The sequence below is a fragment of the Lontra canadensis genome, unplaced genomic scaffold (genome assembly GCF_010015895.1).
Source record: "Lontra canadensis isolate GAN:19392208 unplaced genomic scaffold, GSC_riverotter_1.0 scaffold31, whole genome shotgun sequence".
Lineage (NCBI taxonomy): Eukaryota > Metazoa > Chordata > Mammalia > Carnivora > Mustelidae > Lontra > Lontra canadensis.
The window spans coordinates 12,167,567-12,186,671 of NW_022631025.1; the positions used below are offsets into that span (position 1 = coordinate 12,167,567).

A 19,105-nucleotide genomic window follows, 5' to 3' on the forward strand; every position below is an offset into this window, starting at 1 on the left:
GTGTGTTTATCCACTGGATTAAACAAGGGCTCTTTCATCTCAGCACCCAGGGGTACCAGCACTCAGCACCTCCTCAAAATGCCCACAGTGAAGAAAAGGCATTTTACGAACCATTACAGACCCTTTTCTTCATTAATTTTGTCTGCTTCACCTTCTCTAGAATTTCCGCAGCTACGGTTCCATTCCAACAACCAATGGAAGGAAACTAACAACTAGATCCACCAACCATCCAAGGAAAACTTAACTAGAGCCTTTCCATGTGTGAGTTTTCAAGTCCTCTTCCTTGTCACAGCAGACTCCCTCCCCGGCTTTACAAAGAAGAACAGTAAGCAGATTTAAAACTTCTCTTTTCTGAATTACATGTTGAGCCAGCGACTTCCCCAGCCTCAGGGCTGGATTGGGAAATCCTGGGGCGCTAGAGGCGGAGCGCCCAGAAGTCCCGCAAGCCCACAATGACTCCTACTGTGTGCGGGAAGGTCCCAGCCCTCCAGCCCCTGCCTTCCTCGCCTGGGCCGAGGCTCCAGAGACCTACACCAATCCAACAGGCAGATGCGAATCAGCAGGCGGAGGGCTCCACAGAAGGCAAAGAGTGCCCCGCGCCCCCGGCTTTCCGGGGGAACTTCTACACCTTCTCGAAGAATCAAGTAACCTGAGTTTTAGACTGTTTGCCCAAGGTGGTTTGCCCAAGGTCGAAAGAGGGAAGTAAACTGCCCCGGGGCTGCCTGGCTGTTTCTCAGCCCACGGCTGTCCTTCACTTTCCAAAACCTGCCGTTCTGGTTCCCAAAGTGCTTGGCCCACCGATGCCAAGAGAAGAGCGTCTTGCAACCAGCACCCTCTGCCCCTGGGCCAGCACCCAGGCCCGTGTTTCAAAGCGAGAGTGGCCATTCTGCCACCCGAAGCCAGGCTATGGTGTGTTCTGTCCCTTTCTGCAGCCCCCGACACACAGACACAGGCTCTAACATGGCTCTGGGGAGGAAGCTTAAAGGTCTGCCCACCTGTAGCCCAGTCCTTGGATCAGCTTACTGCCCAGCCGGTCCTGGATCATTTGTATGGTTCCTTGTAAGAGGCTCTTGGCAGCGGAATCCCCCACGGCGATGGCGACGATCCGGCCTGGATCCTGTACTCTCAGAAACTCCTGCAGCCGTCTACTCTCATTGTGGTATTCGTGGGTATCAAACCTGGCACTTTCCAAAATTTTGGCCGTGTCCTGGTCAATGATCCTCACGTTGAGGCCCCTAGAAAAGTCCTTTTCAAAGGCGTGGGACCCAAAGGTCAAGCCTGAGGAAGGCAGAGTTCTCGCCAACAACGTCCACGAGACCTTCTGGGCCCCGTGTATCTCCAGTGTCCCACCAGCTTCCACACCAATAAATTTTTTGCCAAATATTGGCATACTTTCACCTTCATCTGACTTGCCATACAAGGCAATGGTCGCTTTGGACTTATAGCGGCATTTTTCTGCTCCAATATGAAGCGCCCCACCATCCTTGATCAGGATGTAACGAGTCCTCAAAGTAATATTTCTGGATCCATCCTTATCATCCCCAAATACAAGCAATCCTGCAGGAAACAAAACAAGTTTATCAACCCACTCCTCAATCACCTCTCAGGGATACCGAGAAAGAGAGTTTACCTTGAGTGGGGGTGGGGAAGAAAAGACTCTCCTTGCAATTAAGTTGGGGAAAAAAATTGTTAAGAGGTTGCTTAGGAAATTAAGCCTGTTTTCAAAATAGTAAAGGTAGAAATGGAGAGTTCATGTCTCAACATGCCAGAAATGCCAAGGGGCATGAACTTCAATCCATTCACTTTAAGAATATATGCTTTTTAGAAAAATATCTAGGAGCCTACAAATTATTGTTACGTATGTTAACCCACGTCAATTCCCTCATCACTCTCCATCGCCATAAGAAAGATGGAGCTACGAGAGAGCACCTTCTGCAACTGTTTCCTTCCCTATCAGTCAGAGGTCTTGACTTGAATGATTTAAGGGAATTTTAGCTCTTGAATTCTACAGTGCTACCTAAGGAACTTCTCATGCCCCATGGATAGACCATCACCACATTCTAAAGGCTAAGAATAGCTTTCTACATACAGACTATCAAACCCCCCCCCCACAGGAACGAGCAACCGTGCCACCCCCATAGGCAGTGAGCATTCCTCACCTCCATCCTGAATGACTACAGAATTCACGGTGGCATCCGAGGTCAAACGGAACATATCCCCCTCCTTGATAACAACTTGCTCTGCAGAATCTTGTCCTGGATCCCAGTTCCTGAGACGTGGGTTTTGATCTGGGCAATTCTCTATTAAAAAAATGCAACACCAGCATCCCATCAATGCAACAAAATTCAAGAATTTCTTTAGCCACATCCAAGTGCTACCATCACTGATTGCAATCTGCAGGTGACAGACTCATTGTAAGTTCCTGCCATCAGGATGGAAATCCCATCCCATTCCACCCAGCAGATATATCCAATCCTTTACTTCAACACATAAAAAAGGTTGCTCTACAAAACGAAGTTGCCACCATCTAGTCCGGGTCAGACTCCATAAGGTAAACACGGAGTTCCCCTGAATCGTCTGCTCTGGAAATAAATTGACAGCAAGAGGCAAAACTGTGAATTATCTCTGGACCCACACTAGGAAGCGGTTTTAGAAAACAAAATTTATGGAGTGCCTGGGCGGCTCAATGGGTTAAAGACTCTGCCTTTGGCTCAGGTCATGATCCCAGGGTCCGGGGATCGAGCCCCACACTGGGCTCTCTGCTCAGCAGGGAGCCTGCTTCCCCCTCTCTCTCTCTCTCTCTCTGCCTGCCTCTCTGCCTACTTATGATCTCTGTCTGTCAAATAAATAAATAAATCTTAAAAATTAAAAAAAAAAAAAGGGAACTACTAAGTAATAGGTATGTTAGGTCTTTCCAGGTTCCTTCCTGTGCACAGTGAATCATAAAGTAGGCGACAGGAGCCCCCCTCTCGTTCCACAGACAGCGGCTGATAAATACCAGCTATCTGCAGACGTGCACGCTTTCCCCGTGAAACTGCAAGAAGCAAACGGCCAAAGGCATGACTTCTCATTTTCAGACATGAGGAAACTACAGATCAGAGAAGCCAAATCCAAGATTACTCAGCAAGTTGAGTGATACTCAAGTTCCCCCTTAAGAAATGAAGTTTGCTGGACGTGTTGTGTTCCTTTACTAGAATTAGAACGTGCCCCTTGAACAGATGATGATGGCAACATGAAAGTATTCTGCATTGCAACAGCTGTTTAATGCATGAGACCTTTAGTTGCTGCTATACACGGGGGGTGCAGGGGGGCGGGGCAGGAATCACACTGGTTTTGATCAATTCATGACTCAAGTATTTACGGAGGATCCATTTGCTTACTTTGTACTAGATACTGTAGAATTTATAAAGCATAGAAGGAACTCACAGCCTGCAGAGCTTATACTCTAGCTTCGGAGAAAAGCCAGCAGGTAGGAAATAATTAAAATGTGGTAGTCGGGTGATGAGCAAATGAGCTCAGAGAAAGGAGGGGTGGCCGGGAGCACCTGAGGCAGGTTTAACAGGACACTAGACCTAGACCCTCAAAGGATGCACAGTCCTTAAATAAGAGGAGCATGGGGTGCCTGCGCAGCTCAGCAAGTTAAACATCTGACTCTTGATTTAGGCTCAGGTCATAATCTGAGGGCCCTGAGATCGAGCCCTGTGCAAGTTCCATGGCTTAAGATTCTTTCTCTCTTACTCTCTCCCTCTCCCTCTGCCTGTTCCCCAGCTCCCTCTTCAAAAAAAAAAAAAAGAAGAAGAAGAAGGGGAGCATGAAGGTGAGAGATGCAAGTGCCCCTCGCTACCCAAGTTCATTGGTTGCTCAGTCAGAAGGGCAAGGTGGGTGTGGCCCATATTTAAACTCAGCTGAGGTAGGGACAGGCAGGGTGTGCTTGGGAATCATATGAAGGTGGAAGGTACATGTTGGGAAATCTGAGGATTTCGCTATAACCACAGCGAGGCTGACCCTCAACGATGTGGAAAAGCTGAGTGTAACACAAAAATATTAATTTTTATATAAAGGAAATTCTGGCTTCTCATTTTGAATTATGTAACCATTAATGCAAACATCTCATTTCTAAGTACTCCTGTTGCCCTAGGCTCGTGCTTTCTCTGAGGGGATAGTAACCTCTGCAGTTAAAATCAGCCTCACTGGTGAAGTCCTTGGCAATTATCTCATGGAATTTTTCCCAAAGCAGTTTCATAATCACCGATATTTAATTCAGGTAAGTCAGTGATCATCACTATTAGACTAGAAATAATCCTTAAATGTTTCTTTCCACTGAAGAAACAAGAAATCTCTTGAATGTGTTCTGACTTAACACTACGGATTACTTACACTTCTCTTCAACCTCCCTCCCTTCCCATAAAACATGGAGCTGGAACTCTCCGTGATGTTACATCACAAGCAAATGCAGGCCCCATGTAACAAGCACTCTATACCCAGCTACTGAGAAGGAAATCCAGTTTTCTGACATGTAGAGCCTACCAAATGGTTATATAATTTCTCTTGGTTTTTGTTTTACTGTTGTTGTTTTGGGGTTTTGTGTTTTTTTTTTATTTTTTTTAAAGATTTTATTCATTTATTTGACAGAGATCACAAGTAGGCAGAGAGGCAGGCAGAGGGAGAGGGGGAAGCAGGCTCCCCGCGGAGCAGAGAGCCCTATGCGGGGTGCGATCCCAGGACCCTGAGATCATGACCTGAGCAGAAGGCAGAGGCTTAACCCACTGAGCCACCCAGGCGACCCTTTGTTGTTTTTTTAAAGAGGAAGAGAGACAATCTTAAGCAAGCTCCATGCCCAGTACAGAGCCCCACACAGGGCTCGATCTCACAACCCTGAGATCATGACCTGAGCGGAAATCGAGTCAGACGCTTAATTGACTGAGTTGCCTGGGTGCTTTTAATTCTTTCCCAGGAGAGCGTGCTTCCTTAGGAAACATCACCAAAAACTCTAGTCTATTGCCTTCCAGTAAAATACACTTAATGAGAAAATACACGGTCTGCAGAGAGCACCGTCAAATAGCTCCAGAGCCCCCGCCTTCCTGGCTGCCCACTGTTGAGCTGCGGGTTCATTATCAAGATTATATAACAGCTATAACCACAGCGAGGCTGACCCTCAACGATGTCAGCACACCACATATTTCCACTGAAGTTCTACATGTATACAGCCAAAATGTGAAACTAAAGAATGTTGAGTCAAAGGAACCACATCAGTGAATCACTGTCTTAGATGGGAAAATGAAAACATCAATTAAAGGCAAAGATTTCAGCTCTGATCTTCCCCCTAGATCTGAAATCTCTTTACTGCAGATGACTTGGGAAGAATGAATCAACAGCAGTGAACTTGGTTATTTTGCTGGAGAAAATGGAAGAGAAAAATCAATGCCAGGAGCCAATAGAAACCAATGGGACAAATTCATCCTGTGGCCTACTGGCCTGGTCAACAAAGACGTTGGTACGAACATCTCTCTCTCTTCAGGTCTATTCCCTTAGAAGCATGGACACAACTTCTAGAAGCATGGACACAAGTCTCTTTATAGACTTTATAGTCTATAAAACCCCAAAAGCACCCATGGAAACTAAATAAAATAGTATTTGTAAGTCTTACAAATGATAACATGCTTCTCAGACGTTATATCCATTTAAGGAGGCATCTGATTTGACAAAAATCTGTTGTACAGAGTAAAAGAAAAAAAAAATGCAGACAAAAATGATGCCCAGTCCAGGGTGTTATGGTCTGCCTCTCCTTCGACAGCCCTGAGCCCTCTGATTTTCAGACCGGTGGATGGGACTCTATCCTGATACCCTAGCCATGATACCATACTGAGGCTGACTGACAATGAATTTCTTCAAAACCATTCGAACTATTGTTATATTACCAACTTGCAAAGCAAAGGCCATTTAAGAAATGAAAACCTGCCTACATGATATTTAACTATGAAGTAATAAATGACTTTTAGATAAATGTATCAGATCATCCTACTGGATGGTTTCCTTCAAAGATACAAATTGTTTCCTCAAAATACTGGAAGCTTCTCTTTTAGAACTGTTCCCCAGCTGATTTCAAGCCACCGAACAGATATCTTAGCACTTTCCCTCATTAAAAAAAAAAAAAAAAATCGGGTGCCTGGGTTGCTCAGTCAATTAAGCATCTGCCTTCTGCTGAGGTCATGACTCCAGATCCTGGGATCCAGTCCTGCATTGGGCTCCCCACTTAGTGGAGAGTCTGCTTCTCCCTCTCCCTCTGCCCTTTTCCTCTACTCACACTTGTGTTCTTTCCCTCTCAAACAATCTATAAAAATAAATAAATAAAAATTTTAAAAAATCAAATGTAGCTTTGTCACTACATTTAGTAACTGTTTTACTGTATTTTTTAAAAACTTTTATTATACGTAGGCTCCACACCCAACATGGAGCTCGAACTTACAACCAGGACATAAGAGTCACACACACTATGGACTGAGCCAGGTACCCCTATATTCAGTCATTTTTATCACTAAAATTCCCAGCAGTCAGAAAATCATACCTACCACAAAGGATGAAATTGCGCTCCTGCAAGAATTCACTAAAGACTCTTAAAATGAACACTTTACAAAAAAATGCTCCAAGAACGTCTTGAGCACTGGGACAAAGCAGCAAAATGGAAAGGAAGAGCAATCCTTCAACTGTATCATTTCCAATGGATTCCTTTAACAATTGCTTTAATAAGTTATGTCTCCATTTCTCTATATATGAGTTAGCTAGAGCCAAGTCAAGATAACGTGAGTTTTTCTTTTTAATTCTATCCTCCCATTTCCTTCCCTCGTTCTTCTCCTAGAACACGTGCTCTAGACACGTGCGTGCCCACGACGTGCAAACTTGCACACTTACCATCTGGAGCGTATTTCGAGGAGATCCCTAGAATGACCGCAAGTGCAATAAAAAATGAGAAACTAGTGATAGCAAAGCAAATGAAAGTATTTTTGTGCCTCTTCTGCTTTTGGCTTTCTCTCTGGGCTTGCTGCTCTTCGGTGGAGAAAGCAAAGGTGGCCCGGGCTTCCTGTCTGATGGAGGTCAGTTTGGCTGAAGCTTGGCTCTTTGGAGGAGGAGGGGGCCGCAGGGGCACAACCTTCCCTGGAACGTAGCCAGACGAGCGATGGCTGCTTCCATTCTGAGGTTGCAGGAAAGCAGGGGAGTGTCCCCTGGAATCAGTGGCATGCATGATACACTGTTGCTGCGAAAAGAAAAAAAAATTAAGGTCCAGACATGTGAGAGTTGTAATGGCTTTTTTTTTTTTTTTTTAAGATTTATTTATTTGAGGGGTGCCTGGGTGGCTCAGTGGGTTAAGCCTCTGCCTTCTGCTCATGATCCCAGTATCCCGGGGTTGAGCCCTGCGTCCGGCTCTGGGCTCTGTAGGGAGCCTGCTCCCCGGCCCCCCGCCCGCCTCTCTGCCTACTTGTGATCTCTGGCTGTCAAATAAAGAAATAAAATCTTTAAAAAAAAAGATTTATTTATTTGAGAGAGTGTGCACAATCGAGCCGGGGAGGGAGAGGGAGAGACTCCTCAAAGCAGAGCCTGCTGAGCGCAGAGCCTGAAGGGGATCTCGATCCCAGGACTCTGAGATCATGACCTGAGCCAAGACCAAGAGTTGGCAGCTCAATGGACCAACACTCCACCAGACACCCCAGTAATGGCTTTATTAAGTGTTTTTTATGATGATCAAATCACATCACATAAAACTCATCACTTCAACCATTATAAAGTGCACAGTCTAGTGGCCTTTAGTTCCTTCAGTTTTGCACAACCATCCCTACCAACCATCTCCAGGACATTTCCACCATCCCCAACAGAACTTGGTAGCCATGATGCAAGAATTCCCCGCTCCTCCCTTCCCACACAGTGCCTAGTAACCACTTCAACGACTCTTTGAAAATACCAGGTCAGCTCACATGCCTGATAGAACCACTAACTGTCCTCTAATGTATGTCACTGCTTCTTGCCCCTAGCTGCACATTGGAGTCAACCACTAACATCACCGCCCCGTGCCGTACCCCAAACAACAAAGTCAGGACCCAAGCACCCCCATCTTTTTCATGCCCCCAAAGGGATCTGAATGAGCGCCTGGGTTGACAGCCGCTCTCCTAAGGTGACCGCTCTCAGTGCTCATCGTGCCTGCGAGTCCCCAGCGCTATTTGATAAAAATGTCGATTCCTGGGCTCTCCACCCCAGGGACTGCGGCTCAGCTGGTACCAGGAGGGCCGTGGATTTTATTTCTTAAACACAAACCTGGTGAGACACGTGAGCAAGAGGTCAAACTTCTTGAGTACCAGGACTCTAAGCTCTTCACACTGAAGTTAAAGTCCACACATGCTAGAAAGACCACACGTTGGCCCCAACAGGTTCCCACAGACAAGCCTTCCCGTTTGGGTGTTCGATGTCCCCACTGGGTTTATCTTTCGGTGAAGCAAGTTAAGCAATTCTACCTGCGTTATCCCTTAGCCACAGACTAGGAATTCATTTAGTCAGGACACCTAAAGTCTACATTCTCTGGTTAAAAAAAGAGATAACAGGACCAAACTGTGCTAAGGCCACATTACCAAACCAAGACTGGACCCACCTAACCTAACATCGGTTTCAGGCTCTCTCAGGAATGTAACCTTCGACCAGTCTGGAATTACCTGGTCGGCCCTAGTAAGATCATCAGCCTGACAGACCCCTGCCTTTCCCCAAAGGAAGGTGACTGCACCTGAAACAACCCACTCTTTGCTAGAAACTTCTTTTTCTGCCCCCTCTGCCTTCCATTGTTGACAGCTCTTCGGAGCCCCTTTCTATCTGCTAACATGAGGTGCTGCTTGATTCCCGAATCATTAAGTAAAGCCAATTAGATCTTCCAACTCACGCAACTGAATACTGTTTTTAACAATTTCTTTGAATCCTCACATTTTGTTTAAAAAAACAGGCGTTCAGGGGCACCTGGGTGGCTCAGTCGGTTAGGTCATCTGCCTTCGGCTTGGGTCATGGTCTCGGGGCCCTAGGATCGAGTCCCACATTGGGCTCCCTGCTCTGCAGGAACCTGCTTCTCTCTCTCCCTCTGCCTGCTGCTCCCCCTGCTTGTGCTCTCCTGCTCTCTGTCAAATGAATAAAATTCTTAAATATATATATAAAATAGGCTTTCAAATATTATGGTTAGAATAATTTTTTTTTTTTAAATCTAACTCACAGTCCTTACTGCCAGGCACTGTTCTAAACTTCTCACATATATTACTCATCTAATACCTTTAACATGACAAATCTCAGTAGCTCCCATGGTCCCCATCATACACATGAGAAAAGCAGAGGTCTAGAATTGTTCATTAGCTAGTATAGGAGAAAGCCAGGACTCAAACCCAGGGTGCTAAGAGTTCAGGCTCTTAACCTTAAACACTAATGTGCCTTTCAAAACAACCGAGAGGCAATAATGTCAAAGAAATCAGTTTTCTGATTTGCAAGGGTGTGGCTAGAATGAGCTGAGTCTGAAAGAGCATATTAATATTTTCAAGAATTCCTCATGCAGGTGGCTCAGTGGGTTAAAGCCTCTGCCTTCAGCTCAGGTCATGATCCCAGGGTCCTGGGATCGAGCCCCGCATCGGGCTCTCTGCTCAGCAGGGAGCCTGCTTCCCTTCCTCTCTCTGTCTGCCTCTCTGCCTACTTGCGGTCTCTGTCTGTCAAATAAATAAATAAAATCTTAAAAAAAAAAAAAGTATAAAAAAAAAGAATTCTTCATGCAGAAGTTCACTACCAATGAGTCTAAGAGAAGCTGACACACACATAAAACAAGGTCAGTCCTTTTTATTCTTTAGGGTAAGCACTTGGAAGTTTCTGAATGAAAGAGTAAGTTTTGAATGCAACGCTATTCTGTTACTTTGCAAAGTCAAAGAAAGAATGCAAGGAAGCAAGAAATGCTACGCTTCTATCATGTCGTTCTTGCAAGGACCGTGGATAAACGTGTTCCGTGGCTTTGGAAACGCGATGTTCAATCTACTCCATTACTTCCCTTCGTTCGTAACTAGAGCATCTCAGAGTCACCTGATTTCATTTAGTACCTTGTAATTAATCCCCTCATCTTCTGCCAAAACAATGAATAAGATCCCAGTCACAAGGGTACCCCCAAATTGCTCTAAACTACAGCAAATCCATGAAACACAAAATGTGGTCATTAGAAAAGCCATCAATAAGCCTTCCCAGGACCCAAACGACCTGGAAATTAATGGGGACAGAAAGGGAATCTAATCAGGAATTGATGTTGATTTTACACGGGGCAAAGAACATTCTCAGAGTCAGTGTTTCTGTCAAAACACTTGGTGAGTGGAGTTTGATTTCTGAACAGAAGTAATTATTTAGATGAAGCTTAAGCTTTGTGACAAAGGGAAGTGAATATGACTCAAGGTGCCATTGAAGAAACTGCCGCATGTGCCAAACAGCAGAATGAAATCATGGAGACATCCTCCTGGAACAAATGAGAGAGTCTAACAAAGACCCCTTTATGATCCCCTATTAACAAAGAAAGGCCTAAACTAGATACTCTTGAGTGCCAGGCTCACCAGGGTGGGAGGGGAATCATGAAGATAATCTGCTCTGAAAGGGAGTGGGAAGCTTTTGTTCAAGGCTGCAATCATCTGATACTTCATTGTTTCGGGGTGAGAAAGGTTGTTATTACTTACCAGGCTGGAGGGCCCTTTTGTGGGAGATGATGTGTCTCCAGATGTACCCACAATATAATCACAGGCAGTAAGAGGCTAAATGAAGCCACCAACCCACTGGGAGTAATTTGTGTCTTCACATTCACAAAACGATATCCTAACATGGAAAACTCAAGACGGTGTTGGCCATAAATTAAATTGATCAATAAATGAAAAATATTTGTGGCTGTGTTCTCCCCATAACTCTTTTGTAAACCTCAGTATATAGATTTTTAAAATTTTTATCATTTTTTAAGTAAACTCTGCACCCAACATGGGGCTTGAATTCCTGACCCCCCTCCCCGAGATCAAGAGTTGCTTGCTCTACCAACTGAGCCAGCCAGGTGCCCCAAAACTAAATATATTTATGTTCATATATTTTGAGCCCATAAGCTTCACTCTACTGGAAAACATGTAAATGCATAAGCAACAAATACAATCATTCTTTTCCTAAGAAGTAAACATACTGTTGAGACCATCTTAAAATTACAACCAGGGACATCTGGTTGGCTCAGTCATTAGAACATGCAATGCCTGACCTCGGGGTCATGAGTTCAAGCCCCATGTTGGGGGTAGAGATTACGTAAATAAATAAATAAATAAATAAATAAACATTTAAAACATTACAACTAAAAAAAATCACTTTATGCAAATTTCTCTTTGCATTTATCATGATTTTTAAAGATACAAGATACAAATACACTGCTTTAGAATTTCACTTGACATTTACGAGTTTACTTTAGAAGTAGTACTATGAATCAATTACCTAAAAATATAATGATTGCTAGTTAAAGATTTAAGTTATTTGTGGGAAGAATTGACATTTCGCTCATTCAGTCAGCAACTGTGAGCTCTTGAGGTCACTAAAGAATTGTGGTAAGCACTATGGGGGATAGACAAAAGATGTGCAGCATCCCTAAAAAATACAATTCCTAGGTTCAATTCTTTTCCTCAATTCAATTTTAATCACTTCCTTGAAGGCAGAGTGGCACTGACCAAGGCAGTTGACCCTTGAACCGGGGAGCGGTTAGGGGCACTGATCCCCGCCTCCCCTCAACAAGCAATCATAAATTCATGTATAACTTTTGACTCTCCAAAAACTTAATAACAGCTTATTGTTGGCCAGAAGCCTTATGGAGGACCTAAACGTTGATTACCACACATTCTGTATGTCATATGTACCATATACTGTATTCTTACAATAAAAGAAGCTAGAGAACAGAAAATGCTATTTAAAAAACCACAGGAAGAGAAAATTCATGTACAGCGCTGGATTAATGTGAGTTTGGGGTTCCAAGAACAAAGAGGCACTTAACAGAAGAAGGCATGAAGAGTTCCCTCCAGCTTTCAAGACTTTGAGGGGAGTCTGAGCTGTCATTTTAAACTTTTTATGACAGACCAGTGTTTTTACTCAATACACTACTAATTTGTTCATATTACATGTCATTTTTAAGACGGCCATCTTCCTAGTGTAAAGAACACAGTACTCTACGGAAGGAACATGTTAGCATTTTATGATGTATTTGAAGAGCTAGTACAGACTGAGTTAAATCCCTAAACACAGACAGAGAATTCAAAATGGGGGGGTGGGGACAACTCATTCACTTTGAGTTTGGAAATGTACTCCATGAAGATTTCAAAGCATAACTTCTGGCATTCCAAAGAATTACCTCATATTTCTTTATCGGATGGTAAAAAGTGGCAGCCCGAAAGGCTTAGTAATAATTAATTAGCTAAAAAGTAAAATCATTAAGTAAATAAATAAATAAATATCACTTGTCATATTTCATGCTATCATATACATAAATACCATGCCATTAAAGATCTTCACAGGGAATTTAGGCAAAGATTTAAAGGACGTAATACAGGAAACGACTAAGAATATGAAACCACATCAACTTGAAAGATATCAATGCAAATGCTGAAAAAGGGTAAACATTCAAAACCCACTACTTTTGTTAAAAAAAAAAAAAACTCACAAAAGAACACTTTAAAACTTGCTATTATTGGGGCGCCTGGGTGGCTCAGTGGGTTAAAGCCTCTGCCTTCGGCTCAGGTCATGATCCCAGGGTCCTGGGATCGAGCCCCACATCGGGCTCTCTGCTCTGCGGGGAGCCTGCTTCCTCCTCTCTCTCTCTCTGCCTGCCTCTCTGCCTACCTGTGATCTCTGTCAAATAAATAAATAAAATCTTAAAAAAAAAAAAACTTGCTATTATTTTAAATAAAATTGTTCTGTTGGATAAAAAAGAGCGTAGTGCCTCAAACAGCAACTCAAGGTGGGAGGGGTCTGTGCATGTGTCAAGAGCACTCAATTACAAGAAGTAATCACAGAAAATAATTTCTTTTCCTTAGGAATTTCAATAACGATAAAGGAGCTCAGGTTGGCGAGAGTTTCTTGGGCCTATAAAAAAGAGCATGATTTTAAGAAAACAGATATAGGGGCGCCTGGGTGGCTCAGTGGGTTAAAGCCTCTGCCTTCAGCTCAGGTCATGATCTCAGAGTCCTGGGATCGAGGCCCGCATCGGGCTCTCTGCTCAGCAGGGAGCCTGCTTCCTCCTCTCTCTGTGCCTGCCTCTCTGCCTACTTGTGATCTCTGTCAAATAAATAAATAAAATCTTTAAAGAAAGAATAAAGAACAATTTAAAAAAGTAAAAAGAAAGAAAACAGATATATTCTCATTTAAAGTCATCAGGGGGGGAGGAGTCAAGATGGCGGAGAAGTAGCAGCTGAGACTACTTCAGGTTGCGGGAGATCAGCTAGATAGCTTATCTAAAGATTGCAAACACCTACAAATCCAACGGGAGATCGAAGAGAAGAAGAACAGCAATTCTAGAAACAGAAAATCAACCACTTTCTGAAAGGTAGGACTGGCGGAGAAGTGAATCCAAAGGGACGGGGAAGACAGACCCCGGGGGGAGGGGCCGGCTCCCGGCAAGCGGCGGAGCAACGGAGCACAAAATCGGGACTTTTAAAAGTCTGTTCCGCTGAGGGACATCGCTCCAGAGGCTTAACTGGGGTGAAGCCCATGCGGGGCCAGTGTGGCCTCAGGTCCCGCAGGGTCACAGAAGGATCGGGGTGTCTGAGTGTCGCAGAGCTCGCAGGTATTAGAACGGGGAAGCTGGCTACAGAGACGGAGCCGAGGAGTGAGCTCACAGCTCGGGCTCACCTTGAACCGGTCGCAGGCTCGGTGAGCTCGGAGCGCAGCCGGAGGCCAGGGTGACGGGAGTAATTGGACGCTGTTCCCTGAGGGCGCACTGAGGAGTGGGACCCCGAGCTCTCGGCTCCTCCGGGCCGGAGACTGGGAGGCCGCCATCTTCCTTCCCGTCCTCCGGACTCTACGGAAAGCGCTCAGGGAACAAAAGCTCCCGAAAGCAAACCCGAGCGGATTACTCAGCCCGGCCCCTGGTAAGGGCGTTGCGACTCCGCCTGGGGCAAAGACACTTGAAAATCACTACAACAGGCCCCTCCCCCAGAAGATCAACAAGAAACCCAGCCAGGACCAAGTTCACTTACGAGGAGTGCAGTTTCAATACCAAGGAGAGCAGCGGAATTCCAGAGGAGGAGAAAGCAAAGCATGGAACTCATGGCTTTCTCCCCATGATTCTTTAGCCTTGCAGTTAATTTAATTTTTTTTCTCTTTTTCAATTTTTTTCTCTTCTTCTGCTAAATTTTTTTAAACTTTTACCCTTTTCTTTTTTAACGTTTTTTAACTAGTTTATCCAATATATATATATTTTTTCCTTTTTATATTTTTTTCATTATTGGTTTTCTTTTTTTTATTTGTTTCTTTTTTCTTTTTTATTTTATTTTTTTTTTTATTTGTGAACTCTTTTGATTTGGCTAAAGCATATTTTCCTGGGGTTGTTGCCACCCTTTTAGTATTTTACTTACTCCTTCATATACTCTTATCTGGACAAAATGACAAGGCGGAAAAATTCACCACAAAAAAAAGAACAAGAGGCAGTACCAAAAGCTAAGGACCTAATCAATACAGACATTGGTAATATGTCAGATTTAGAGTTCAGAATGACAATTCTCAAGGTTCTAGCTGGGCTCGAAAAAGGCATGGAAGATATTAGAGAAACCCTCTCGGGAGATATAAAAGCCCTTTCTGGAGAAATAAAAGAACTAAAATCTAATCAAGTTGAAATAAAAAAAGCTCTTAATGAGGTGCAATCAAAAATGGAGGCTCTCACTGCTAGGATAAATGAGGCAGAAGAAAGAATTAGCGATATAGAAGACCAAATGACAGAGAATAAGGAAGCTGAACAAAAGAGGGACAAACAACTACTGGACCACGAGGGCAGAATTCGAGAGATAAGTGACACCATAAGACGAAACAACATTAGAATAATTGGGATTCCAGAAGAAGAAGAAAGAGAGAGGGGAGCAGAAGGTATATTGGAGAGAATTATTGGAGAGAATTTCCCCAATATGGCAAAGGGAACAAGCATCAAAATCCAGGAGGTTCAGAGAACCCCCCTCAAAATCAATAAGAATAGGTCCACACCCCGTCACCTAATAGTCAAATTTACAAGTCTTAGTGACAAAGAGAAAATCCTGAAAGCAGCCCGGGAGAAGAAGTCTGTAACATACAATGGTAAAAATATTAGATTGGCAGCAGACTTATCCACAGAGACCTGGCAGGCCAGAAAGAGCTGGCATGATATATTCAGAGTACTAAACGAGAAAAACATGCAGCCAAGAATACTATATCCAGCTAGGCTATCATTGAAAATAGAAGGAGAGATTAAAAGCTTCCAGGACAAACAAAAACTGAAAGAATTTGCAAACACCAAGCCAGCTCTACAGGAAGTATTGAAAGGAGTCCTCTAAGCAAAGAGAGAACCTAAAAGTAGTAGATCAGAAAGGAACAGAAACAATATACAGTAACAGTCACCTTACAGGCAATACAATGGCACTAAATTCATATCTCTCAATAGTTACCCTGAATGTTAATGGGCTAAATGCCCCAATCAAAAGACACAGGGTATCAGAATGGATAAAAAAACAAAACCCATCTATATGTTGCCTACAAGAAACTCATTTTAAACCCGAAGACACTTTCAGATTTAAAGTGAGGGGGTGGAAAAGAATTTACCATGCTAATGGACATCAGAAGAAAGCAGGAGTGGCAATCCTTATATCAGATCACTTAGATTTTAAACCAAAGACTATAATAAGAGATGAAGATGGACACTATATCATACTCAAAGCATCTGTCCAACAAGAAGATCTAACAATTGTAAATATCTATGCCCCTAATGTGGGAGCAGCCAACTATATAAACCAATTAATAACAAAATCAAAGAAACACATCGACAATCATACAATAATAGTAGGGGACTTTAACACTCCCCTCACTGAAATGGACAGATCATCCAAGCAAAAGATCAACAAGGAAATAAAGGCCTTAAATGACACACTGGACCAGATGGACATCACAGATATATTCAGAACATTTCATCCCAAAGCAACAGAATACACATTCTTCTCTAGTGCACATGGAACATTCTCCAGAATAGATCACATCCTTGGTTCTAAATCAGGTCTTAACTGTTATCAAAAAATTGGGATCATTCCCTGCATATTTTCAGACCACAATGCTCTGAAGCTAGAACTCAATCGCAAGAGGAAATTTGGAAAGAACCCAAATATATGGCGACTAAACAGCATCCTTCTAAAGAATGAATGGGTCAACCAGGAAATTAAAGAAGAATTGAAAAAATTCATGGAAACAAATGATAATGAAAATACAACAGTTCAAAATCTGTGGGACACAACAAAGGCAGTCCTGAGAGGAAAATATATAGCGGTACAAGCCTTTCTCAAGAAACAAGAAAGGTCTCAGGTACACAACCTAACCCTACACCTAAAGGAGCTGGAGAAAGAACAAGAAAGAAACCCTAAACCCAGCAGGAGAAGAGAAATCATAAATATCAGAGCAGAAATCAATGAAATAGAAACCAAAAAAACAATAGAACAAATCAACGAAACTAGGAGCTGGTTCTTTGAAAGAATTAATAAGATTGATAAGCCCCTGGCCAGACTTATCAAAAAGAGAAGAGAAAGGACCCAAATAAATAAAATCATGAATGAAAGAGGAGAGATCACAACTAACACCAAAGAAATACAGACAATTATAAGAACATATTATGAGCAACTCTATGCCAACAAATTTGACAATCTGGAAGAAATGGATGCATTCCTAGAGACATATAAACTACCACAACTGAACCTGGAAGAAATAGAAAGCCTGAACAGACCCATAACCAGTAAGGAGATTGAAACAGTCATCAAAAATCTCCAAACAAACAAAAGCCCAGGGCCAGACGGCTTCCCGGGGGAATTCTACCAAACATTTAAAGAAGAACTAATTCCTATTCTCCTGAGACTGTTCCAAAAAATAGAAATGGAAGGAAAACTTCCAAACTCATTTTATGAGGCCAGCATCACGTTGATCCCCAAACCAGACAAGGATCCCATCAAAAAAGAGAACTACAGACCAATATCCTTGATGAACACAGATGCAAAAATTCTCACCAAAATACTAGCCAATAGGATTCAACAGTACATTAAAAGGATTATTCACCACGACCAAGTGGGATTTATTCCAGGGCTGCAAGGTTGGTTCAACATCCGCAAATCAATCAATGTGATACAACACATTAATAAAAGAAAAAACAGGAACCATATGATACTCTCCATAGATGCTGAAAAAGCATTTGACAAAGTACAGCATCCCTTCCTGATCAAAACTCTTCAAAGTGTAGGGATAGAGGGCACATACCTCAATATTATCAAAGCCATCTATGAAAAACCCATCGCAAATATCATTCTCAATGGAGAAAAACTGAAAGCTTTTCCGCTAAGGTCAGGAACACGGCAGGGATGTCCATTATCACCACTGCTATTCAACATAGTACTAGAAGTCCTCGCCTCAGCAATCAGACAACAAAAAGAAATTAAAGGCATCCAAATCGGCAAAGAAGAAGTCAAACTATCACTCTTCGCAGATGATATGATATTATATGTTGAAAACCCAAAAGACTCCACTCCAAAACTGCTAGAACTTGTACAGGAATTCAGTAATGTGTCAGGATATAAAATCAATGCACAGAAATCAGTCGCATTTCTCTACACCAACAATAAGACAGAAGAAAGAGAAATTAAGGAGTCCATCCCATTTACAATTGCACCCAAAACTATAAGATACCTAGGAATAAACCTAACCAAAGAGACTAAGAATCTATACACAGAAAACTATAAAGTACTCATGAAAGAAATTGAGGAAGACGCAAAGAAATGGAAAAATGTTCCATGCTCCTGGATTGGAAGAATAAATATTGTGAAAATGTCTATGCTACCTAAAGCAATCTACACACTTAATGCAATTCCTATCAAAGTACCATCCATTTTTTTCAAAGAAATGGAACAAATAATCCTAAAATTTATATGGAACCAGAAAAGACCGCGAATAGCCAAAGGAATATTGAAAAAGAAAGCCAGAGTTGGTGGCATCACAATTCCGGACTTCAAGCTCTATTACAAAGCTGTCATCATCAAGACAGCATGGTACTGGCACAAAAACAGACACATAGATCAATGGAACAGAATAGAGAGCCCAGAAATAGACCCTCAACTCTATGGTCAACTAATCTTCGACAAAGCAGGAAAGAATGTCCAATGGAAAAAAGACAGCCTCTTCAATAAATGGTGTTGGGAAAATTGGACAGCCACATGCAGAAAAATGAAATTGGATCATTTCCTTACACCACACACGAAAATAGACTCAAAATGGATGAAGGACCTCAATGTGAGAAAGGAATCCATCAACATCCTTGAGGAGAACACAGGCAGCAACCTCTTCGACCTCAGCCGCAGCAACATCTTCCTAGGAACATCGCCAAAGGCAAGGGAAGCAAGGGCAAAAATGAACTATTGGGATTTTATCAAGATCAAAAGCTTTTGCACAGCAAAGGAAACAGTTCACAAAACCAAAAGACAACTGACAGAATGGGAGAAGATATTTGCAAACGACATATCAGATAAAGGCCTAGTGTCCAGAATCTATAAAGAACTTAGCAAACTCAACACCCAAAGAACAAATAATCCCATCAAGAAATGGGCAGAAGACATGAACAGACATTTCTGCAAAGAAGACATCCAGATGGCCAACAGACACATGAAAAAGTGCTCCATATCACTCGGCATCAGGGAAATACAAATCAAAACCACAATGAGATACCACCTCACACCAGTCAGAATGGCTAAAATTAACAAGTCCGGAAATGACAGATGCTGGCGAGGATGCGGAGAGAGGGGAACCCTCCTACATTGTTGGTGGGAATGCAAGCTGGTGCAACCAC

The 19,105-nt window shown here is 42.9% G+C and overlaps 1 protein-coding gene across 5 annotated transcripts in view; it reads right to left on the reverse strand.

The window, feature by feature from the left end:
* The window catches only part of CEMIP2 (cell migration inducing hyaluronidase 2), an 86,872-nt gene that overhangs the window by 54,088 nt on the left and 13,679 nt on the right, over positions 1–19,105 (reverse strand). For all 5 annotated transcript variants that reach the window (XM_032866620.1, XM_032866624.1, XM_032866621.1 and 2 more), the window contains exons 2-4: positions 6,910–7,252; positions 2,160–2,300; positions 996–1,557 (exon numbers count right to left, since the gene is read on the reverse strand). In XM_032866620.1, the coding sequence (XP_032722511.1) occupies positions 996–1,557; positions 2,160–2,300; positions 6,910–7,240 (1,034 nt within the window). In that variant the 5' untranslated portion in view covers positions 7,241–7,252. The remainder of the gene's footprint in view (positions 1–995; positions 1,558–2,159; positions 2,301–6,909; positions 7,253–19,105) is intronic.